Raw genomic sequence first — 19,851 nt, 5'->3', positions numbered from 1 at the left:
ACCTTTTTAATACTCTCTCTCCACAGCGCGGGGACACGCCGGGAGGCGTCACCAGGCGCTTTACAAACCCCTATAATAATAATATACATATTTTCACACAAATATCACAACAACACAGCCCTACAAAAATAAAACAAAAAAATTACACAAAAACACATATCTATGTGTGCATTCCTGAATTTCAATGCTACACTCCCAGGTAGTCCTATGTAACAGCGCCTTAGGAAACCAATTACCCCAAATTAATTATTTCAACCGGCGCTTATGCTACAATCTAGCACAAATTCACATTTGAAACGGACTCCTCCACAGAATGTCGACGCAGTCGCGGTCGCGTTTCAGCCACACGTATCTATGGGCTTCCTCAGGACAGAAGGGCCTAAGTACAGGGATCCACTGTAAAAATACGGACCCTGTGCACCGTGGCTGGGGAATCCAAGGTGGGGTACTCCCAACGAGGGGTACCTCTGGGGGTTGGCGTCCACTTCTAGTGCCAACTCGGTAGCAAAATTCACAGCAAAGGAAAAGTTCAATTCTTCTCTCTCTGGCGGCTCAAGTCCACACGGCTAATTATGCTTCAAGACGCGTCTGGAACAAGGTTTACCAACATCCTTGCAAAAGCCTAGTAGCAACATTTGATTTACAGGCCCTGGGCACACACAGTGCACTGTATTAGGCACTCAACAGTAAACCAAATAGACTAATCATGGCAAAACCAATCCATAACAACAATTTACAAAGGGGGCACTTGCACGTTGGCATTGAACAGCAATGGCAAATTGCCCAAAGCATGTAGACCAGCAAAACGGAGTCCAACACACAGCAAAACCACAGGAGGCAAAGGCAAAAAATACAGGGGAAACTCACACTAATGATGCCAGATCAAACTGTGGTTGTCTGCTCAAAACCTGTACACGAGGCGTGCCATCGGACACAAAAGTCCTGCAAGATACCACCTCATTGTAGTGGATGGTTGTACACTCAAGGTATGCCCTCTGGTGCAATACTGCAAACATAATTCAAAATATCTACTCAATCTATTGGGTACACAGAAACACTTACTCTATCCAATTAATCTACTCAACTTTCTCTTTAAGCCAGGCTCCTGAATGCAAAACATTGCTGAAAAAGCATAAGTGTAGAAAAACAAAGAGTTTGCGATATACACAAAACCCAATTGTTAAGATTTACACAGAGTACAAGCGTATAGAAAGAAAAGAATTACTCAATCAGGATTATGACTGGAGGAGTACTGTCTCTACAGCCACAATATTTAGTTTTAGAAAGACTTTTTAAAAGTAAAGATATCCAGATAATTTGTATTATATTAGAATAGCTATTAATATAATATAGATATGCTTGCAGGTGTGAATCAACTGTGGGGTGTTGTGAAATATTAGGATATTAATACGAACCTTGATAAAGGAAAATACTTTTTTCTTATTCAAGAAAATGTTGTTACATCCCGTGCATGTCACAAAACTAATAGGGTGGAGTTGCCTGCTGTGCTCATTGGTCAGTGACACAAGTGAGATAATTTACAGGTTGTTGCAAAGTTGAAAACAGGCTAGAATAATGTTTATAGCTATTGTTATGCTTCCTCCTGTAGCAAGTTATGAGCAAGTTGGACTCAGTAATTGTAACTCAATTTACTTATAACTATAAACTAGTTTGCAAATCATTCTGATATGTTTAAATAAAAAAGTGCTGCTGCAGTGAAAACAAAATAGTTTTCTGTATACAATAGTTCTATAAGATAAATAATTTATGATGATGTACTTTTGAGATATAAAATAGTCCTTTATATATAGCAATCCAAGCACTCCATGTGAAACGGAATGATACACTAACCAGCCAATAGTATGAGGAGAAAGTGAAATAGTACTCGAGGAGAAGCCAAAGCTCTCTCTAACAAAGAATTGATAACAATAGGTTGGTAAAACCGCTGCGTTATAAAGATAGACTTCAAATTGTTCTGCTCCTGGTCTTTCCCAAAATCCTGGCACAATCAGATTTGCCACCATGGGGCTTAGTGCTAATCGCTAAATCAGCATTTCTAAACCTGGTGTCCTCAGGTTCCGGGGCACCTTTTCAGGATTTCCGCAACTGTTTGAAAAATTCAATAATAATAGCAGATTAATCAAGAATGTAAACATAAGAAAAGCCAAATGTAAAAATGAAACAGTTTAAATGGTCTGTAATTGTGAAGAAATAAAAGTGTCGAGGCTGCAAATTAAGGGGAATATTTACAAGAAACTGACGCATCTCTGCTTTATAGCAGAGATGCATCAGTTTACTTGCTTCGTGCAAAAAAAAAAACCTGCGACACGATGGATGCGTTGAATTTATAATGCGGCGCACCATGGTGCAAGGATTGACAGATGCATCACGCATGTGATGGCGCTAAGGTCAAGCATTGCTGGAATTGTGTCGTAAGTATGACGCAACTCCAGCTATGCTCAGGTGTGGCTATACTATTGTGCTGCGTCACTCCTTAAGCCTGCTTCAAGCAGGCGTAAGGTTTTGAGGCTGTGGCGTCATATGAAATCGTGTAGATTTCACAGAGTCACATTTACGAGGCTTTCCTGTGTGGGAACGCCCACCCTTCATACATTTTACCTGACGGAGGTATAATGTAGCGCAGGGCTTTACAACGTGACGCATCTCCCTAGATACATCACGTGGGGCATTGTGTACGCCACCGCTGCGTCACAAAAGTGATGCAATGGCAACTCAAAAGTGTCGCAAGGGGCTTGTAAATCTGCCCCTAAGTTGGTAACCTTAGTTTGAGTTGTGGGAGCAGCCTAAGTACAGCAAACAAAATCTAGTATGGACGATGGTGAGCCCATTTGAAGCACTGGTAAGTGCAGAAAGACAGAAAGTGTGCATGAGAAGTAAAAAAGAAAAAGTGATGCACTAGAGTCTGGCATATCACTGCGTCTTTTGGTAATGGAACCAAACACTAAAATGTTTTAACCTTCCGATTAACATTACAATTTTGATTTTTCTATATTTCTTTGTAAATTAAATAAAATATTTTGTTAGTTGTGTATTTGTTTGATGCATACGTGTTTCTGTATTTTTCTCTATTGTTTTGAGGTTCGGATCGGGCCATTGGTTGCAGGAAGTTGGTCTTCAGCTTACGGTAGTGACTGAGTGAGTTGCAGCAGAAGTAAAGGGGTTAGGTAGGATGGGCAGAGACCTAGGGTGTCCCTGAATTACATTATAAAAATGTTACCCATACCAACAATGTATTTACACAGTAGATGGTAGAGGCGTGACAATGGGATAGGGATCAAAAATGGTGTGAGATGACGGAGTCACCAAGCATGAACGTACATATTTTTCATCTGAAAACCTGGAAAAATACTGCATTTATTAACATAAAGTCAGTCCACCGTCCGGAAAGCACTTATTCGATAATTGGCCTTCAAACTGCGGAAACATTCCTTTGCTCTTAACACACAGGTAGCCCTCAGTCCTGAGATGTGGCTTTGTGGGATGTTAGGAGAATTAATGAGTGTTGTCATCTGGCGCTGCATTTTTTCGGATTTAGCACTGTTTGGAATCACTTTCTTGCTTGCATTCAACAAGGAGAGGACTGTCAATGCTCAGCTAGTCTAACACTCTCGCTCGGACAGGCCATAGTTCCTAAGGTCAGTGCTACAGTAACATTTATTGTGACAGTGTCACTCTGAACCACAAGATGTATCTCAATACAAAAAAAGCTTAAAGTTGAGGATGATGTTGCGCGCTGTTGCACTCACATCAGCAGCTTCATCAGCTTCGGCGCCGTATCTGTAAGGTACGGCGCATTCCTGTCCTTCTCCCCTGAGCCGGCGCACAAACCACAGCTGCGGGCCAACGCAGACACCCTTGCGTTGTGTTGCAAGAGTGCCTGTGGGGATGCTTGTTTTTGTTCAGGAAGGGACACCTTACTGCACAAAAACAACAATTGATGGCAGTTTCCTCTTTCTATGCATGCTGCAGAATGCAGCACACACAGAAAGATGAAAAAACTAGGAGAAATAAAAGTATTTCTCCTCGTTGCGCCTCTTTACGTCTCCCTTAGGGAGGAATAGGAATCTGTTGCATTCTCATGTTTACGATTCCTCACAAATCTGGGAATGCTTCAGATTCCATCGAACGCCCCTTTCACGCAGTGTTCTGCACAAAACGAGCACATATTTACAAGGCCATGAAAAGCCATGTAAAGTGGCTTTGCATGGCCTTGTAAATATGATGTGGCACATTGCGCCACCAGAGCATCAAACAAGTGACTCCAGAGCGATGTAAAAGTGCAGCTAGGGCCTTGTATGTGAGGTTCTTTGTATCCTGATGAATAACAAACTTGCATTCGGGGACCAAGTAAATGCAACTATTTCAGCATCCTTTTACACGCTTGCGATTATCAAGAAAAACTTGCTGTACATCCCCCCAACGTTGCAAACCACTGCGGTGACTGCGCTAGTCCTAGATAAACTTGATTACTGCAACGTTTCATACCTCAATTTGTGTTTGCAGTACGCTAACAAGCTCAAGGCTCTCCACAACAACAGCCAGGCACTGCTGGGAATCCCTAAAACACAGTCAACCAATCCTGCTTTACGGAAGTTACATTGGCACCCTGTAAAACACAGAGTGAGTTTCAAGGCCTGGTGCATCACCTGAAGGGCCTTACATGACCTAGGCCCAAATTATTTTAAAGATAGTTTCAGATGGTACCAGACAGAGAGGACCCTACGTTTCAGCTCAGCCATGAATGTTGTGTTCCCTAAGTTCAGGTTCTTGGCTTGGGGCGGAAGAAGTTTCATGGTAGTCAAGTCAAGTCAAGTCAAAGAATTTATATAGCGCACTACATACCCAGAGGGTCTCAAGGCGCTTAGGAAGGGGAGGAGGATTATTTGTCAAATATCCACGTTTTAAGTTGCTTTCTGAATGCTAGGTGGTTCTGGGTAAGGTGAAGGTAGGTAGGGAGTGAGTTCCATGTTTTAGCAGCCAGGTATGAGAAGGATCTGCCTCCCATGGTGGTCTTGTTGATGCGAGGTACGGTGGCGAGGGCTTGGCTGGAAGAACGTAGTTGGCGGGAGGGGGTGTAGAAGGACAGTCGTGAGTTGAGGCATTCTGGTCCGATGTCGTAGAGTGATTTGTGTGCGTGGGTTAGCAGTCGGAAAGTGATTCTCTTATTGACGGGTAGCCAGTGGAGGTCTTTCAGGTGACCAGAGATGTGTTCGTTGCGCGGGATGTCTAATATGATTCTGGCTGAGGCGTTTTGGATTCGTTGGAGTTTCTTCTGGAGTTTAGCGGTAGTACCTGCGTAGAGGGTGTTTCCGTAGTCCAGTCGGCTTGTTACCAGAGCATGGGTGACTGTTTTTCTGGTTTCGGTGGGGATCCAGCGAAATGTTTTTTGAGCATGCGAAGAATGTTGAAGCAGGATGAGGATACGGCGCTGACTTGTCTGTTCATTGAGAGTGAAGAATCCAGGATGACGCCTAGGTTCCGTGCGTGGTCTGTCGGGATGGGTGCTTTTCCAAGGGCTTCCGGCCACCAAGAGTCGTCCCATGCAGAGGGGGATGTACCTAATATGAGGACTTCTGTTTTGTCTGAGTTCAGTTTCAGACGGCTGTGTTTCATCCATTCGGCAACTTCTTTCATTCCTTCGTGTAGGTTAGTTTTGGCGGTGCTGGGGTCATTGGTGAGAGAAAGGATTAGTTGAGTGTCATCCACGTAAGAGATGATGTTGAGGTTGTGTTGGCGGGCGATGGTCGCGAGGGGGCTCATGTATACGTTGAAGAGGGTGGGGCTGAGTGAGGATCCTTGTGGTACGCCACAGATGACTTCAGTGGCCTCGGACTTGAATGGTGGAAGGCGGACTCTCTGGGTTCTTCCGGAGAGGAACGAGGTGATCCATTCAAGTGCTTTTCCTTGTATTCCGATGTTATTGAGGCGTTGTAGAAGGGTGCTGTGGCAGACTGTGTCGAAGGCTGCAGAGAGGTCGAGGAGGATGAGGGCGACTGTGTCTCCATTGTCCAGTAGAGTTCGAATGTCGTCTGTTGCTGCGATGAGGGCGGTCTCAGTGCTGTGTTTAGCTCGGAAGCCAGATTGTGAGGAGTCTTTGAAACTTTGGAACTCCGTCCTCTTTCATATTAAGTCTGTTCCTGACCTACTGATCTTCAGAATGGCTCTCAAGACCTGGCTTTTTAACATCTAATCGGCAATCTCTCCTTATACCTCTGATCCTGCAGCGCCGAGGTGCCTCCAGGTAGTTGCTGCGCTTTACAAAAAACATTTTAACATAACGTAACATATAACATGGCTCATGCACCATGCCAAACTACACACACTTCTTTACTGATGGCATGTGGTAAAAAAAAAAGCGGGAAACGTTGCAAGGGAATGTTTTGATGTCTGGATTGTGTGTTGTGTGCGTTGGCTGGTGGGTGTCAGAGCGTTCTTGGTTGTGTGCTCTCTGAATCATGGCTGGCCTTTGGCTTTGTTTATTCAGTGAGTTTATCGCTAGTGGTAGAGGGAGAAAAACTGATAAGTGGAAGGAGGTTCGAAGGGGTTAGACCATAAAAAAAATGGGGTAGGAAAAGACAGGCACAATTATGAGGGCTGGATATAAGTAAAGTTAGCGATCACAGTTAGTGTGGCAACTGGGCAGAGTTCTTCAGAGATGTTTACACGATTCTTACAAAGAGGGGAACTTGAATATAATGGATTCTTCCAAGGTGTGCAACATATGGTTTGACTGGTTGTTTCTTGGTAGTCATAGTGAGAATCTTGACATTATGGGATGAGACTCAAAAGAAGCATTGCTGCTACTACTGAAAGTTTTAGTGCACTCTGTTGGTCTTTTCCACCCCGCTCTATTTATTGAACATTCCAGTAGCCATAGCCACCCACTCCATTTATTTCCATCTTTGCTTTATAGTTTTGAAAAGCAGTGAGTAAAATAAGAAGAACAGGGTAGCATGTGTCACCGGAGCATGTTTCGGATTATCAGCAGAGGCACTTGCTCTGCAAGCTATTATATTTACTCAGTGTGCATGTCTTTATTATTTTTAATATGCTGCTACAAGACTCCTAATCCCATAACCCAAGTGCCAGAGATGGCCTCCTACAGCCACAGGCACAAATTAAGTATTGATCATTGGAGCTCTCTTGATATAACTGACATCTGCTGTAATGAGGGTAATCAGGGTACCACAATCTTCTTCAAGGGTCTCCTACAACCTTCTGGTTAAACAGGACAAGCGATTGCAGATGGGGGTCACTTCTATTACAAGGAGGCTAATCATCTCCAAACTTCTCCTGTGCACAACAACTTCTTTGAACCCTTGGTGATATTTTGTACCACGACCCACTTTCTTGGGTCGGTTGTGCATCTTAAGCTGCCTTGATGCAAGCCGTCTCGCCGCTCCTTCTCCCACTGATGCATCTTTTCACTCCATTTGTGTGTAGTTCTGGGATGATAAGCCCTTAGTGCTGCAAGCTCCTCTCTTATTGTCGGGTGAAAGAGGATGGGCTCACATTGCTGACAGAGGTGGATTGTTAACCAGGTCCCAGCTTCCGTTGATGATTCATTGTCCTTTAGTCCCTGTCTATCCAGAGGGCCAGTTTGTACAGGTGGTTCTCTTTCCTTCTGTTTTCCTGCACATACTCTAACCACTCAGCTCCTCACGGGACTCAGTGAGCCCTCTCTGTGTCAAAGAGTGACAACATCAAAGGTCCCTCAGTAACAGTCCGTGATTGCATGACCTAACACTGAAAACATCACAGTCCCACATCAATAGTCCATTGCAGAAACTCAACGTAATGAGAAATGAGATTGACAAAGTACACTGGGAGCATCCCTTCATCTCCCTGTTCCTCGTGTAAAAGCGAGGGTGGGTGTACCACCTTACTTATTCAGTATTTATTCCATTTAAATTGTATCTAGCTGACTGCCTTGGTATGAGTGTAATTGCACTTGTAAAGCTTGCATCACTTCTGAATAGGTGTTTTTCTCCTATGTGATGACCCAACAGAACATGCTAGACCAAACAACTCTCTTAAATCCAGCCAGTGCTGCAGGGATATGTCCAACTAATTATAATGGCAACAATTCAACCAGACTTAGGTAAATTGAAAATTTTCAATAACCTCATATCAAATGTGGGTGCACTTTTCTCTGCCCTATACCAAAAAAACATAGCATAATATGTGTATTTGTAATGTGCACATTCACCCAGAAGGATATCTTGATGCTGAATAAGATGTTGCTTGCTACCTAACTCAATGGCACTCAATTTATCGACCTCATGTGAAAATTGCAGGAATTACCATTAGCATAAGCTGAAGCCATTTTGTTTGTGGCATCCATTTGCATTAACCATGTGTTAGCCATGTGATTCTGCCGTCTTCACTGTTGTTTACCTTTCTATTTTGCTCCAGTCATCAACTGTAGTTAATTCCTTCAGTACCGAGCCAGAGCATTGCGCATGCTCAGAAAGGTCTGTAGTTGCTAGAATGCACCTGTCTTAGAATGTAACTGTCAGGCTGTTTCAACTGACATGAGCAGTTTTGTCTCCCCTCCCACTTTGCTATCCAAGTCATATCTATCTGCCCATGTTAGTCAATAGCTATTCCTGTGTATGCTTCTACCTTCTATTTTAGTCTCCATGCTTACTGAGCAACAAAGTGTGTATAAAAGGCTCCTGGTTTCTGTATTCCTTGTACTACTTCATACAATGCCCAAGGGTGTTTGATTGATGTAGTCCCACTCATGAGTGATTAATAAACTTGTTATTTGATATTCCAGCTTCAGTGCCAATTTCTATATGTTGGTTTCAGGGTATGTCACCCTTCTTCAGCCAGGCTAGCTTGAATCCAGTGGCACAGTGAGCAAGGGACCCACGTCTGGGCATACCCATCCCACTTAGGGCAAAAAGTGTTACAGCAAACAAATGATGGACGGAATGCTGACAATGCTATCATTCTCCCCCAGTGAAAAGATCTGGGTTAAATCCATCGCTCTTTTGCCCACCATGCCATCCCAGTTTGGACCCAGCCATATGCAAATCAGTCTTGACCAGGTGCCCCATGGGAACAGTCAGACCTGGCTGAAGAGGGGCAAAACCCAGAAACCGGTCCTAGGATGCTTGTTTGCAGTCCAGGGAGGACCTGGCTTGGCAGCGCGGGCTGCACTGTTCCCATGAGGCACAGGGTCAATACTGATTTGCATATGACCAGGTCTAAACTGGGGTGGCATGGTGAGCTAAAGAATGATGGATTTAACCCAGATCTCATGAGTGGGGGTGAATGTTTTGCTTTGTTCTGTATTCCGTCCATCAATTGTGTGTCTTTTGCTTTCTCGCCCTAGGTGCGCCAGGTATGCCCAAACGTGGGAAGACCTGGCTTGGCAGTACGGGCAGAACTGTTCCGATGAGGCTCTGGGTCAAGACTGATTTGCATATGGCCAGGTCAAAACTAGGGTGGCATGGTAAGCTAAAGGATGACAGATTTAACAAAGATCTCTTTAGTGGGGGTGAATGTATTGCTTTGTTCTGCATTCCGTCCATCAATTGTGTGCCTTTTGGTTAAAGCCTGTGGTGACCCCTAGGTAGTCAAAATTTCGGGGACCGCCTCACAAATTATCTCCTTATACCCAATGGACCAGATTTTTTTGCAAACTGACAGCTGCCAGAAGATGAGCGTTTAAGAGAGAAACTGTTATCTAAATCTGATGTCTTTGGTGTATGTACAGTAATTTGCTAATGGGTACATTACATTAATACAGTATTTTCTCCATAGAGTCTAATATAAAGTTTCTGTTTCGGTAGTGGATTCATTTTTTCCTATCTTTTGGAAACAGAAATTAAGAACGTTTTTTTTGTAATTTTCTTTCAAGATCAAATCAATATTATTTTGATTCGTTGTCTTGGGCTCTTAAAGGGAGTGGGGCCCATAGGCAGGTGCCTCTTTGCCTATTTGTTAATCTTTAACTGTTTATGTGTACTTTGAATAGGTATGTGCATGTGTATGTGCTCGTGAATGTTGGCTGTATGTCTGTACACTTATGAATGAATGGATGGATGTAAGTGAGTGTTCATGTAGGTGGGTGGGTGTAAGTATATGTGTGCACTTGAGAGCGGATGGTTGAAAGTGAGAGCACACATTTGCACCCACCCCACAATTCATCCACATTACAATGTGCCACTGTCCTGCAGAACAGATTCGAAGGATTTAGTGCGCCCATATGTATACCTCACCAGTTAAGTACAGAGAGCTAGGCTGCCAAATGCAAACAATTTTGATCCAAGATCATCAGCCATGATGTTTTGTTAAATTCTGCAAACAAAGCATTTGCTTATAGGCTCTCTGGAGTGACAGGTGTAGAAAGAAAACATGGATACATAGGTGTCGACTTATATTGTCTGGGCGAGTTCTGTAGGTGACGATGACATAACTAGAGTAGAATAGCCTAGTTTGCCTAAGCGAAATTACCTATTTTTTGGCAATAACTCTTGAAGTACTGGAATGGGTTTAACTAAGGCATCTGATCACACCAGGAGCCACTTTCTGCCCTTTTCTTGCCTCCCAGGTTCACCGAAAGATGAAGATGGTTCATGCTTTAGATATTTTTGTGTCACTTCTGAGGTTAGGGTTTCTTGGTATCTTTTGGGGCATCAATTAGTCACCTTTTAGAGAGGCCTTCATCAACTTAGCTTCCCTTCCTGGAATAGTCTTGGCATGCACGTGGGAGCACATCACAAGAATGTAATTTGGACAGGAGGGGGGGGAGCTTGTATAAGGGTGGTCTTCGAAGTATTCTCGGCCTAACGTGAAGGGTATTTGAAATGCGATAGGTAAACTGATGCTCTTCTTCTTTGTGATATTGGTGGTGGTGGTGGTGATATTGGTGGTGGTGGTATTGGTGGCATTGGAGATGGTATTGTGGTATTGGTGGCAGTGGTGGTATTGCTGGTATTGTTACTGGTGTTGGTAGTGGTATTGGTATTGATGGTGGTATTGGTAGTGGTATTGGTAGTAGTTGTATTGGTATTGATGGTGGTATTGGTGGTGGTGGTATTGGTGATGGTGGTATTGGTGGTGGTGGTATTGGTGGTGGTGGTGGTGGTATTGGTGGTGGTATTGTGGTATTATTGGTGGTGGTGGTGGTGGTATTGGTGGTGGTGGTATTGGTGGTTGTATTGGTGGTGGTGGTATTGGTATTGATGGTGGTATTGGTTGTGGTGGCATTAGTGGTAGTGTTATTGGTATTGGTGGTGGTGCTATTGGTGGTGGTGGTGGTATTGGTGGTAGTGGCATTAGTAGTGGTGATATTGGTGGTGATATTGGTGGTGGTATTGGTGGTGGTGCCGATATTGGTGGTGGTGGTATTGGTGGTGGTGGTATTGGGGATGGTGGTGGTAGTGGGTGGTATTAGTGGTGGTGGTATTGGTGGTGGTGGTGGTGGAGGTGGACAGGTGGGGGGAGGGGGGAGGGGAAGCTTGTATAAGGGTGGTCCTCGAAGTATTCTCAGCCTAACGTGAAGGGTATTTGAAATGGATAGGTACACTGATGCTCTTCTCGGTCATGACCCCTGTGTGATATCATGCGACTCTGTTTAAGCAGTTAACTGTGTTCATGCGCAAATGTGATAAAACAATAAAAATATAAAAATAAAAGAATGTAATTTGGACAAAGCTGATAAGGGGGCTTTTGTGAAAGATATGCGTGTCTTTCCACCGAACATTGGCCGGCTACACTCAAATATTCAAAAAAGTTAACAATATAGTAACAGAAAGAACAGTCTTTTGAATAAAATTGGCTCTGAATGCTTTAGAGGAATACAATAACAAAAAAATCTGACAATGGACCTTGCTAAAAAAAAATTCTAACTTTTGTAAAGCAATAAATTATTTTATTCATTGAAATGGTGGGACTTCATTTCAAGTTTGCCAGACAGGATACTCCAACCACCAAACTCAAGGTCTGTACGCTCTATTTATAGCCAGGTGGCCCATCATGTTGCCTCCAGCAGAGCCCATTCTAGCTCTGCTGGTGGAAACCTTACACCCACTGCCTGATAGACTTGAGGCTCTAGTTGTAAGAACCTTAGGAGGGACGTAGCTTTGGTGAGGTTGTTTGGGGTGTTACACCCCCCTAAAACATTTATTCTGTTGTAAATAGTGGAGACAGGTACTTTCAGTTGGGTATGGTGAAGCGTCAGTCGAATTTCACGCAGGTTTTTTACATGCCCACACTGACAAAAACACACAGCCACTAACAAAAAACATACACACACACATTCCCGCTCTAGTCTCTGTTCTTAAGGTCTTAAAAAATGTTGTGTTAAGTGCCCCTAACAATACACCCTCCGCTCTCTTTCCATTGCCGCATAACCCTTCATCTCATGTGTGCTTCTCAGATATTGTGTTTTAACAAAATATCTCAGTGTGATTGTTGGGAAACCTGAAGCTCACACCCTAGAATCTCATTGACCAAGCTACGCCCCTGAGCCTCAGATCATCCATCTGATTTAGGACTTACGTTCTGATGTACTTTTTTTCTTTTCTGGACTGTCAGGAAAAGCCTGGCAGTCACGACCTGAAAAAAAGAGCAATCATTTGCAATGCAACAGGTTTCGCATTCATGCAAGTTTGTGCTATTGGCATTGTAAATGACAATGCCTTTTATTTATGTTTTGGGTTTAAAACCTAAATAAAAGGCACTGTCATTTACAATACTAATAGCTTAAACTCACGCAAATACGAGACCTATTGCATTGCAATAAAGGGTCTTCATGACCGCTTGTTAGATTGTAAATATCAGAGGACGAGATAGGCCTGCAACGTCTTCAAATTAGTGATAAATAGTGCAGTGAAGAAGATGTGTAAGTGTTGTAACTTACACAGACACAAAGTGTGAAGTGAAAGTTACACATGATCTGAGCTATAAACACTAACAAAGCGCTCCAACAGTTTTCACCCTCTGATTACACTGTCACGGCTCAGGAGGAAGAGAGGGAGGGGCGGCTATTTCCTGCCCATTCCGCGATTTGAGTGTGCAGTGTGACATTGCGTAATGTCATTTCTATCTTTGGCCTAATAAAAAACACTTAAGCTGTAGTAGGGCCCTGGCTTCACCTCCTGGTGCAGGGCAGGCTGTGCTTTATGTCAAGCATGGAGGGAAGGAGGGAGGGTCCCGGCTGCAGCTCCAGCCTTGTACAGTGCCCCTGCTATTACTAGTGAGCGAGAGGCGCTTAGGTGGTGGTATTGGTGGTGGTGGTATTGGTGGTGGTGGTATTGGTAGTGCTGGTATTGTTGGTATTGGTGCTGGTGGCATTGGTGGTGGTGGTGGTATTGGTAACGGTATTGGTATTGGTGGTGGTGGTGGTGGTGCTGGTATTGGTATTGGTGGTTTTGGTATGTTAAAATCTAGTTTGCAGCGTCAACATTATCGGCGCCATCTTGTCCCTTTTTGGGCCCATTCATGCGCGTAAGCGGCAGCCATTTTAAATGCCATGGCCTCTCTGCCCACCGCCGATAGCCAGCGCGTCTCTTTCTCTCTCTCTCCTGACCTCGCAGGCATCCCCCGCCCGCTGACAGCCCCCGCTCTCACATGCTTGAGCCAGAAACCCCTCTTCAGCGCAACCCTGCCTCGGAAACCCATCCCGTTCCCAGCTCAACACCTCCCTCCGTTTCTTTCATGATCCCGGGTCCTTTGATAAAACTCCCCTTTCCTCTGTGCCCGATTATCCTGCTCGTTCCCAGGCCGCCACCTGGCCCTGCGGATGCTGTTTATTGCCCCCATACAGTAGGAAGCTTCTCCCATCAAAGGATCCACGAGCTGATCAAAGCGCCCCACCCCATGAGATCCGATCGACCACATGCATTCCGGGAATCGGCGGAATGCCCAGCTGCGCGACAATCGTCACCTGTTGTGACCGGGGTGGGGACTTCTACTGTAAATGTGTGTGGGAACGGGCTTGAAGCGGGGATTCCGAGGATGCCTTTCTGTACTTCAAAGTATTTGCAAGAATGTGCCACATGCAATAAACTGTAATAAAGATCATAAACCTGTGTATAAGAGGCCAAGCCTCAGAGATGCGGTTAGAGCACCTCGAGAAGATACCCTGTTGTCTGAGTTGACGTGTTCTGCTCCGTCGGAATAAAACTTCTGTTTCCTGCCTTCCAGTCTCCAGCGCCTGCCTCTTTGTTTGGTAACTTGAGTGGTATTAGAGGCGGTTAGCGCCAGGCAACTCTGAAAAAGGTTTTCGATCAACTTCGCCCCTACCTTTTTCCACAGGTATTGGTGGTGGTACTGGTATTGGTGGTGGTGGTGATATTGTGGGTATTGGTGGTGGTGGTGGTGTTTGTGGTGGTATTGGGGGTGGTGGTGGTCATATTAGTGGTGGTATTGGTGCTGGGGTATTGGTGTTGGTGGTGTTATTGGAATTGCTGGGGGTGTTGGTATTGGTAGTGGTATTGGTATTGGTAGTAGTGGTATTGGTTTTGGTGGTGGTGGTATTGGTGATATTGGTGGTGGTGGTGATATTTGTGGTGGTATTGGTGGCGGTGGTATTGGTGTCATTGGTGATGGTATTGTGGTATTGGTGGTGGTGGTATTGGTACTGGTGTTGGTGGTGGTATTGGTATTGCTGGTGGTAGTGGTATTGGTGGTGGTGGTATTGGTGATGGTGGTGGTATTGGTGATGGTATTGTGGTATTGGTGGTAATGGTATTGGAGGTGGTGGTATTGGTTGTGGTGGTATTGGTATTGGTGGTCGTATTGGTAGTGGTGGCAGTGGTATTAGTAGTGGTGATATTGGTGGTGGTATTGGTGGTGGTGTTATTGGTATTGGTGGTGGTGCTATTCGTGGTGGTATTAGTAGTGGTGATATTGGTGGTGGTATTGGTGGTGGTGCCGATATTGGTGGTGGTGGTATTGGTGGTGGTGGTATTGGGGATGGTGGTGGTATTGGGTGGTATTGGTGGTGGTGGTATTGGTGGTGGTGGTGGTGGTGGTGGTGGTGGTATTGGCGTCTGTATTGGTATTGGTGGTGGTAGTAGTGATATTGGAATGGTGGTGATGCGATTGGTGGTGGTGGTATTGGTGATGGCATTAGTAGAGGTGGTATTGGTGGTGGTGGTATTGGTGGCAGGGGTGTTGTTGGTGGTATTGGTGGTGTTGGTATTGGTGGTGGTATTCGTGGTGGTATTGATAGTGGTAGTATTGGTGGTTGTGGAGGTAGTGGTATTGGTGGTGGTGGTTTGGTGGTGGTGGTGGTATTGGTGGTGGCATTGGTGGAGGTGGTATTGGTGGTGGTGGTATTGTTGGCAGGGGTGTTGGTGGTGGTACTGGTGGTGGTGGTATTCGTGGTGGTATTGGTAGTGGTGGTGGTGGAGATAGTGGTATTGGTGGTGGTATTGGTGGTTGTGGTATTGGTGGTGGTGGTGGTATTGCTGGTATTGCTGGTGGTCGTGGTGTTGTTTTTAATAAAACTGGCTTTTGAAAAGAACCTACCCTGTGGCTTTAGTGCAGATGACATGTAACACAGATGTGCTGTTGTCAGCTTCAGCCCATTAGCACATGATTATGTGATACCTGGAATTCACATTACTTAATTTGATAATCATTTCTAAATCCATTTTACTTGGGGGGTTGAAACAGACACAAGATAATGCCGGGTTAAAGTGCTTGAAAGTGGGCGCCCGTGTTACTGGGGTGGCCGTGCTACTTAAACACAAGCGCTTTCAGCTGAAGCAGCAGTGCATGTCCGGCCTGCAGTATGAGAAACTCAATAAAGTAAATAGTGCTTACAGACTAAATAACAGGTCCTGTGTAACAACCGAAGTAAAAGGGCCAGTCGCCATGGGAGATTACAAATGAAGACAAGGCTAAGGAGGGACTAACAAGCCTATTAACAAATCCGATGGCAGAATTTACGAAAGACAATGACACAAACCAATGAAAAATATGGGCAGAGAGTGGGCGAGGCTTCTCTCCCACATTCTACTACAGCAGTCTCGCAGAGCGAGGAGTACATGCCCGCTGCCACTAGGCTCGACATAAAAATGATTCACACCCTGGAAGAAATCTCTCAGGGTGTTAGGATCATTAATATTTTGGTTTTCAAAAGCAAACTCTTGCTTTGAAAGTTTGATATTAAAAAAAATAGCTGAGCAGATGCATGAACCACAGCGGACACTCGCTCTGCAAAAGTTCAGTGTTTTCAGTGTCTTCCTCTGAAGGCATTGAGGTCTCTTCTAGGAAGGCACAAATCTCTAAATATGGTGGATGATAATCCATTAGGGTGATGTTCGTATCAAATATTGTGATCTTATGTATATGTTGATATCAGTAGCTTCGCTATTGTTGTGATTATTTGCTAAAAATAAATTTACTCAGAAAATATTTTTTCTAGTGACTTATACAAACACCACACATTTTTTGAGTGGGGGTCATTCACAGTCGTTTGTCTGTGACTTCTCCTTGAGTGTTAAATGTTCTTAGGCTTTCATGGGGAAATACGTCACTCCTCCCACTAAAAATAAGATCAGTAAACAAGCATTAAAAGAATACAATGTAAAAGTTGGTGGCTCTGAACCCTACATATCTATAGTTACTGAAAGGGGGATCTGATTTTCTGCCGCTTCACTTGTGGTGAAGTCTGTGCTTCCACAAATGGTATCACCTAGTGCTACCTGGTTCTTTTGACTGGTCATTCCTGAAAGTTTTCTTGGTACAGTATAAAAGCCTCTCAAAGGGTTCATGTGGAAACGTATATCCACGGCAAAAAAATGTCAAACTGTAGTACACAATACATCAACCACTTCCTCCATATTGAAATTAAATAGTTCATGGGTGGGATCTCATTTATAGACGTAAAGCAAGAACTGTGATTCACCTTGTCTGGGCAGTTCAGCTGGGGCGTTTCTTTCGTCACAGATTTATGAGAGTTGCGAATGAGCTTGAAACACCTCCAGACACAATTCATCATGAACATCTGCAGGAGAGAGAACACAAACAGAATTAAGAACTTCCATCAATTATTTTATTGGCATAAATTAAGTACCAGAAAAGAAGTATCAGCAAATTCAATGGCATGCAAGACGAGCATAAATGCATAGTAATATATCAATGCTGTTTGCGATCCATGTACCAATACCAAATGCTTCTAAAATATAATAAAGGAAGAGAAAGGATGGAAAGGAGTGAGGAAATAAGCCATACATTTAGAAGAAAAGAAAAGAAAGGAAAAAGGACAGGAGAAAAAAGAAGGGAGAGAAGATGAAACTAAACTACAAAGCAGGGTAAAGAGGGAAGGGAAATGGATCATTCAGATGAAGCCCAAGTATAGTAATGCTGGGGTGGGGAGTGTGGTGACAATGACAAGACAGAAGCAAGAGTCATGGGAAATTGTGAAGGGGTCCTCCTGCAGAAAGGGAGACCATGTGAGAAGAAATCTGCTTCGTCCATTAAGTAGTAAATGGCCAGTTCCTAGGACGTGGTTGGGAACATTTCCGCGAACCCTTCCTCATGCGACTGCAGTTGTGGAGAATGCCAATGTCATATAATACAGATCTTGGCAGCTGCAAGGGCAGTCACGAGCAGATGACAGGCATGGTGGGGCATCTCAGAAAGGTCCGATAAGTCATGGAGGATAATTAGGGGTCTGGAAGTGTTGAGGGCAAATCCATGGACTCCCGGAGTGTTGACACCAATGCTGTCCAGAAAGGATGAATGGCAGGAAAATCCAGTAATATGTGAAATATATCACAGGGGGCATGGTCACATCGCCAGCAGGCAGAGTGAGGGAGCAACCCTGCAACCAGAAGCTGTGCCGGAGTCCAGTGCCAGCCCTGAAGAATCTTAAACAGACTGAACTTGATCCGTGCTTCCCGTACTCCCCGTTCCAGGGCTTCCAGAGTGCTACCCTGTCCTCCTCATCATATTACACCTGCAGGCGGGCCTGCCAGGTCGTCCTAAGACTAGCCAATTGCGCTGGGAGTAGAGGTGGCAAATCAGAAGATAGTAGAACCCGGACATCACACCTTTCAATTGACCCCAAATATTAAGATAAGAGAGCACCAGGGAACAGGGGATGATCCAGGGATGAGGACCCAGCTTGCTCAGCCAGCAGGCAATGAGGTAATTGTGTGTAGCACCATTGTTGAGTATGCAGCAGGCCAAATTTGTCCTGTAGCATCACAAAGTACTTGAGTTCGCCACTAGAAATCAGGTATGTGAGGATTAGAATCCCAGCTCTAAGCCAGGGACCCCAGTCAAGCATGCCCCCAATGCAAATACCAGTATTGTTCTAGAGGGGATCCTTGTCATGGAGATGCGCATCAACCGAAAGAGCTTGTGAGCCCGTATCCAGATGGCGTACATGGCTTTCAGCACAGCTGAATCCGGTGGCTGGGCCAGAATGATAGAGGACCTGTAGTCCCAACAATGCCTTTTGGAGTCTACGTTCGATCGCAATCCATAACGGGAGGTCTTGGACTCAAAGGTGCATGTACACCATTTGGGACAAGTGTAAGGCTAGACAATAATGCTCTGTAGAGGGCAGGCCCAGTCCTTCTGCCGATTTATGGGTGATAAACTTCCAGACTGCCAGGCAAGTTCTCTCTGAACAGAAAATGAAGGCCTTAATGGTCTTGCCTATCTGACGGAGGAGGGTATTAGTTGTGGGAGCATGCCCAACACATACGTGATTTGGGGGAGGGTAACCATTTTCACTGCTTGAGTCTGTCCCCAGAGAGGGAGATTCAGGTGTTACCACTTCATGAAGTCTAATTGCATTTGCTCCATAAGAGGGTCCAGGTTATACGCTACCATGAATTCCAGGCCTCTTTTTACTACGATGTCCAAGAACCTAAGGCAAAAATTCATCCACTAGAGTGGATAACCAGCGACGGCAGCAAATGTGGTAATTTGTGATTACAGCAAGATACTTCTGCAAAAGCATCAATGATCTCTAGCACTGCAGGAATGGAGGACGGTACAGCTGATAGGGTGAGCATAATGTAATCATCATACAAATAAGGTGTTGAGGGTCCTCCAGGCATAAGGATACCTATAATCTGGTCTGATTGGAGTAGGGAGGTCGCTAAAGGCTCCATCTCAAGGAGGAATGACATGGGAGACTGTGGACAACCCTGATGTGTACCACTGTGGACTGGGAAGGGATCAGCAATAAAGCCCCCACAATCGACCTGTGCTGAGGGGGAATCACAGAGACATCTCACTCTGGAGATGAAGTAGCCACCAAGAGCAAATTTTCAGAGTGCGGCAAACAGGTAGTCCAATTCTATCCTATCAAATGCCTACTCGGCATCCAGCAACAGTGCCAAGGCCTCATCTGGAAGATCTGTTGCTAGCCAGACCACATGAACGAACGTGCGAAGATGATTACGGGATGAGCGGACTGGGACAAAGCCTACTTGCAAACGGTGAATAGGAGAGGGGAGGACCTGCTTGAGGCAAGCAGCTTATATACTGCCAAGTATCTTGACATTTCTATTGAGCAGGCATATGTGGCCATAACTGTCGCAAAGAAGAGGGTCTTTTCCTGGTTTGGGAAGGACCGAAATGAGCACCCTGATGGAAACTAAACCCATGAGCCTGTGCGATCAGCCTCAGCGAAGGCCTCATTGAGTAGATCCATCAACTCGGATTTGGTCCATTTGTAGAACCATGCCGGAAAGCCATCTTTGCCTGGGGCTTTATGACAGGGTAGATCAGAGGTGGCCTGCTTAATATCCTCTTTAGTGATCGCACCATGAAGCAGTTTCCTACCTTCATCTGAGAGGCGCGGTAAGTGAATACCATCCAAAAAGGCGTTCATCTGCCCTG

General features: G+C 44.8%; 1 protein-coding gene across 1 annotated transcript in view; it reads right to left on the bottom strand.

The window, feature by feature from the left end:
* The window catches only part of LAPTM5 (lysosomal protein transmembrane 5), a 185,820-nt gene that overhangs the window by 9,783 nt on the left and 156,186 nt on the right, over positions 1–19,851 (bottom strand). Inside the window, exon 7 of the mRNA XM_086957509.1 lies at positions 16,898–16,996. Within this exon, the coding sequence (XP_086813635.1) occupies positions 16,898–16,996 (99 nt within the window). The remainder of the gene's footprint in view (positions 1–16,897; positions 16,997–19,851) is intronic.

This window comes from Lissotriton vulgaris, chromosome 2_1, assembly GCF_964263255.1.
Source record: "Lissotriton vulgaris chromosome 2_1, aLisVul1.2, whole genome shotgun sequence".
NCBI classification, from domain to species: domain Eukaryota; kingdom Metazoa; phylum Chordata; class Amphibia; order Caudata; family Salamandridae; genus Lissotriton; species Lissotriton vulgaris.
This window is presented reverse-complemented; position numbering and strand designations above follow the sequence as displayed.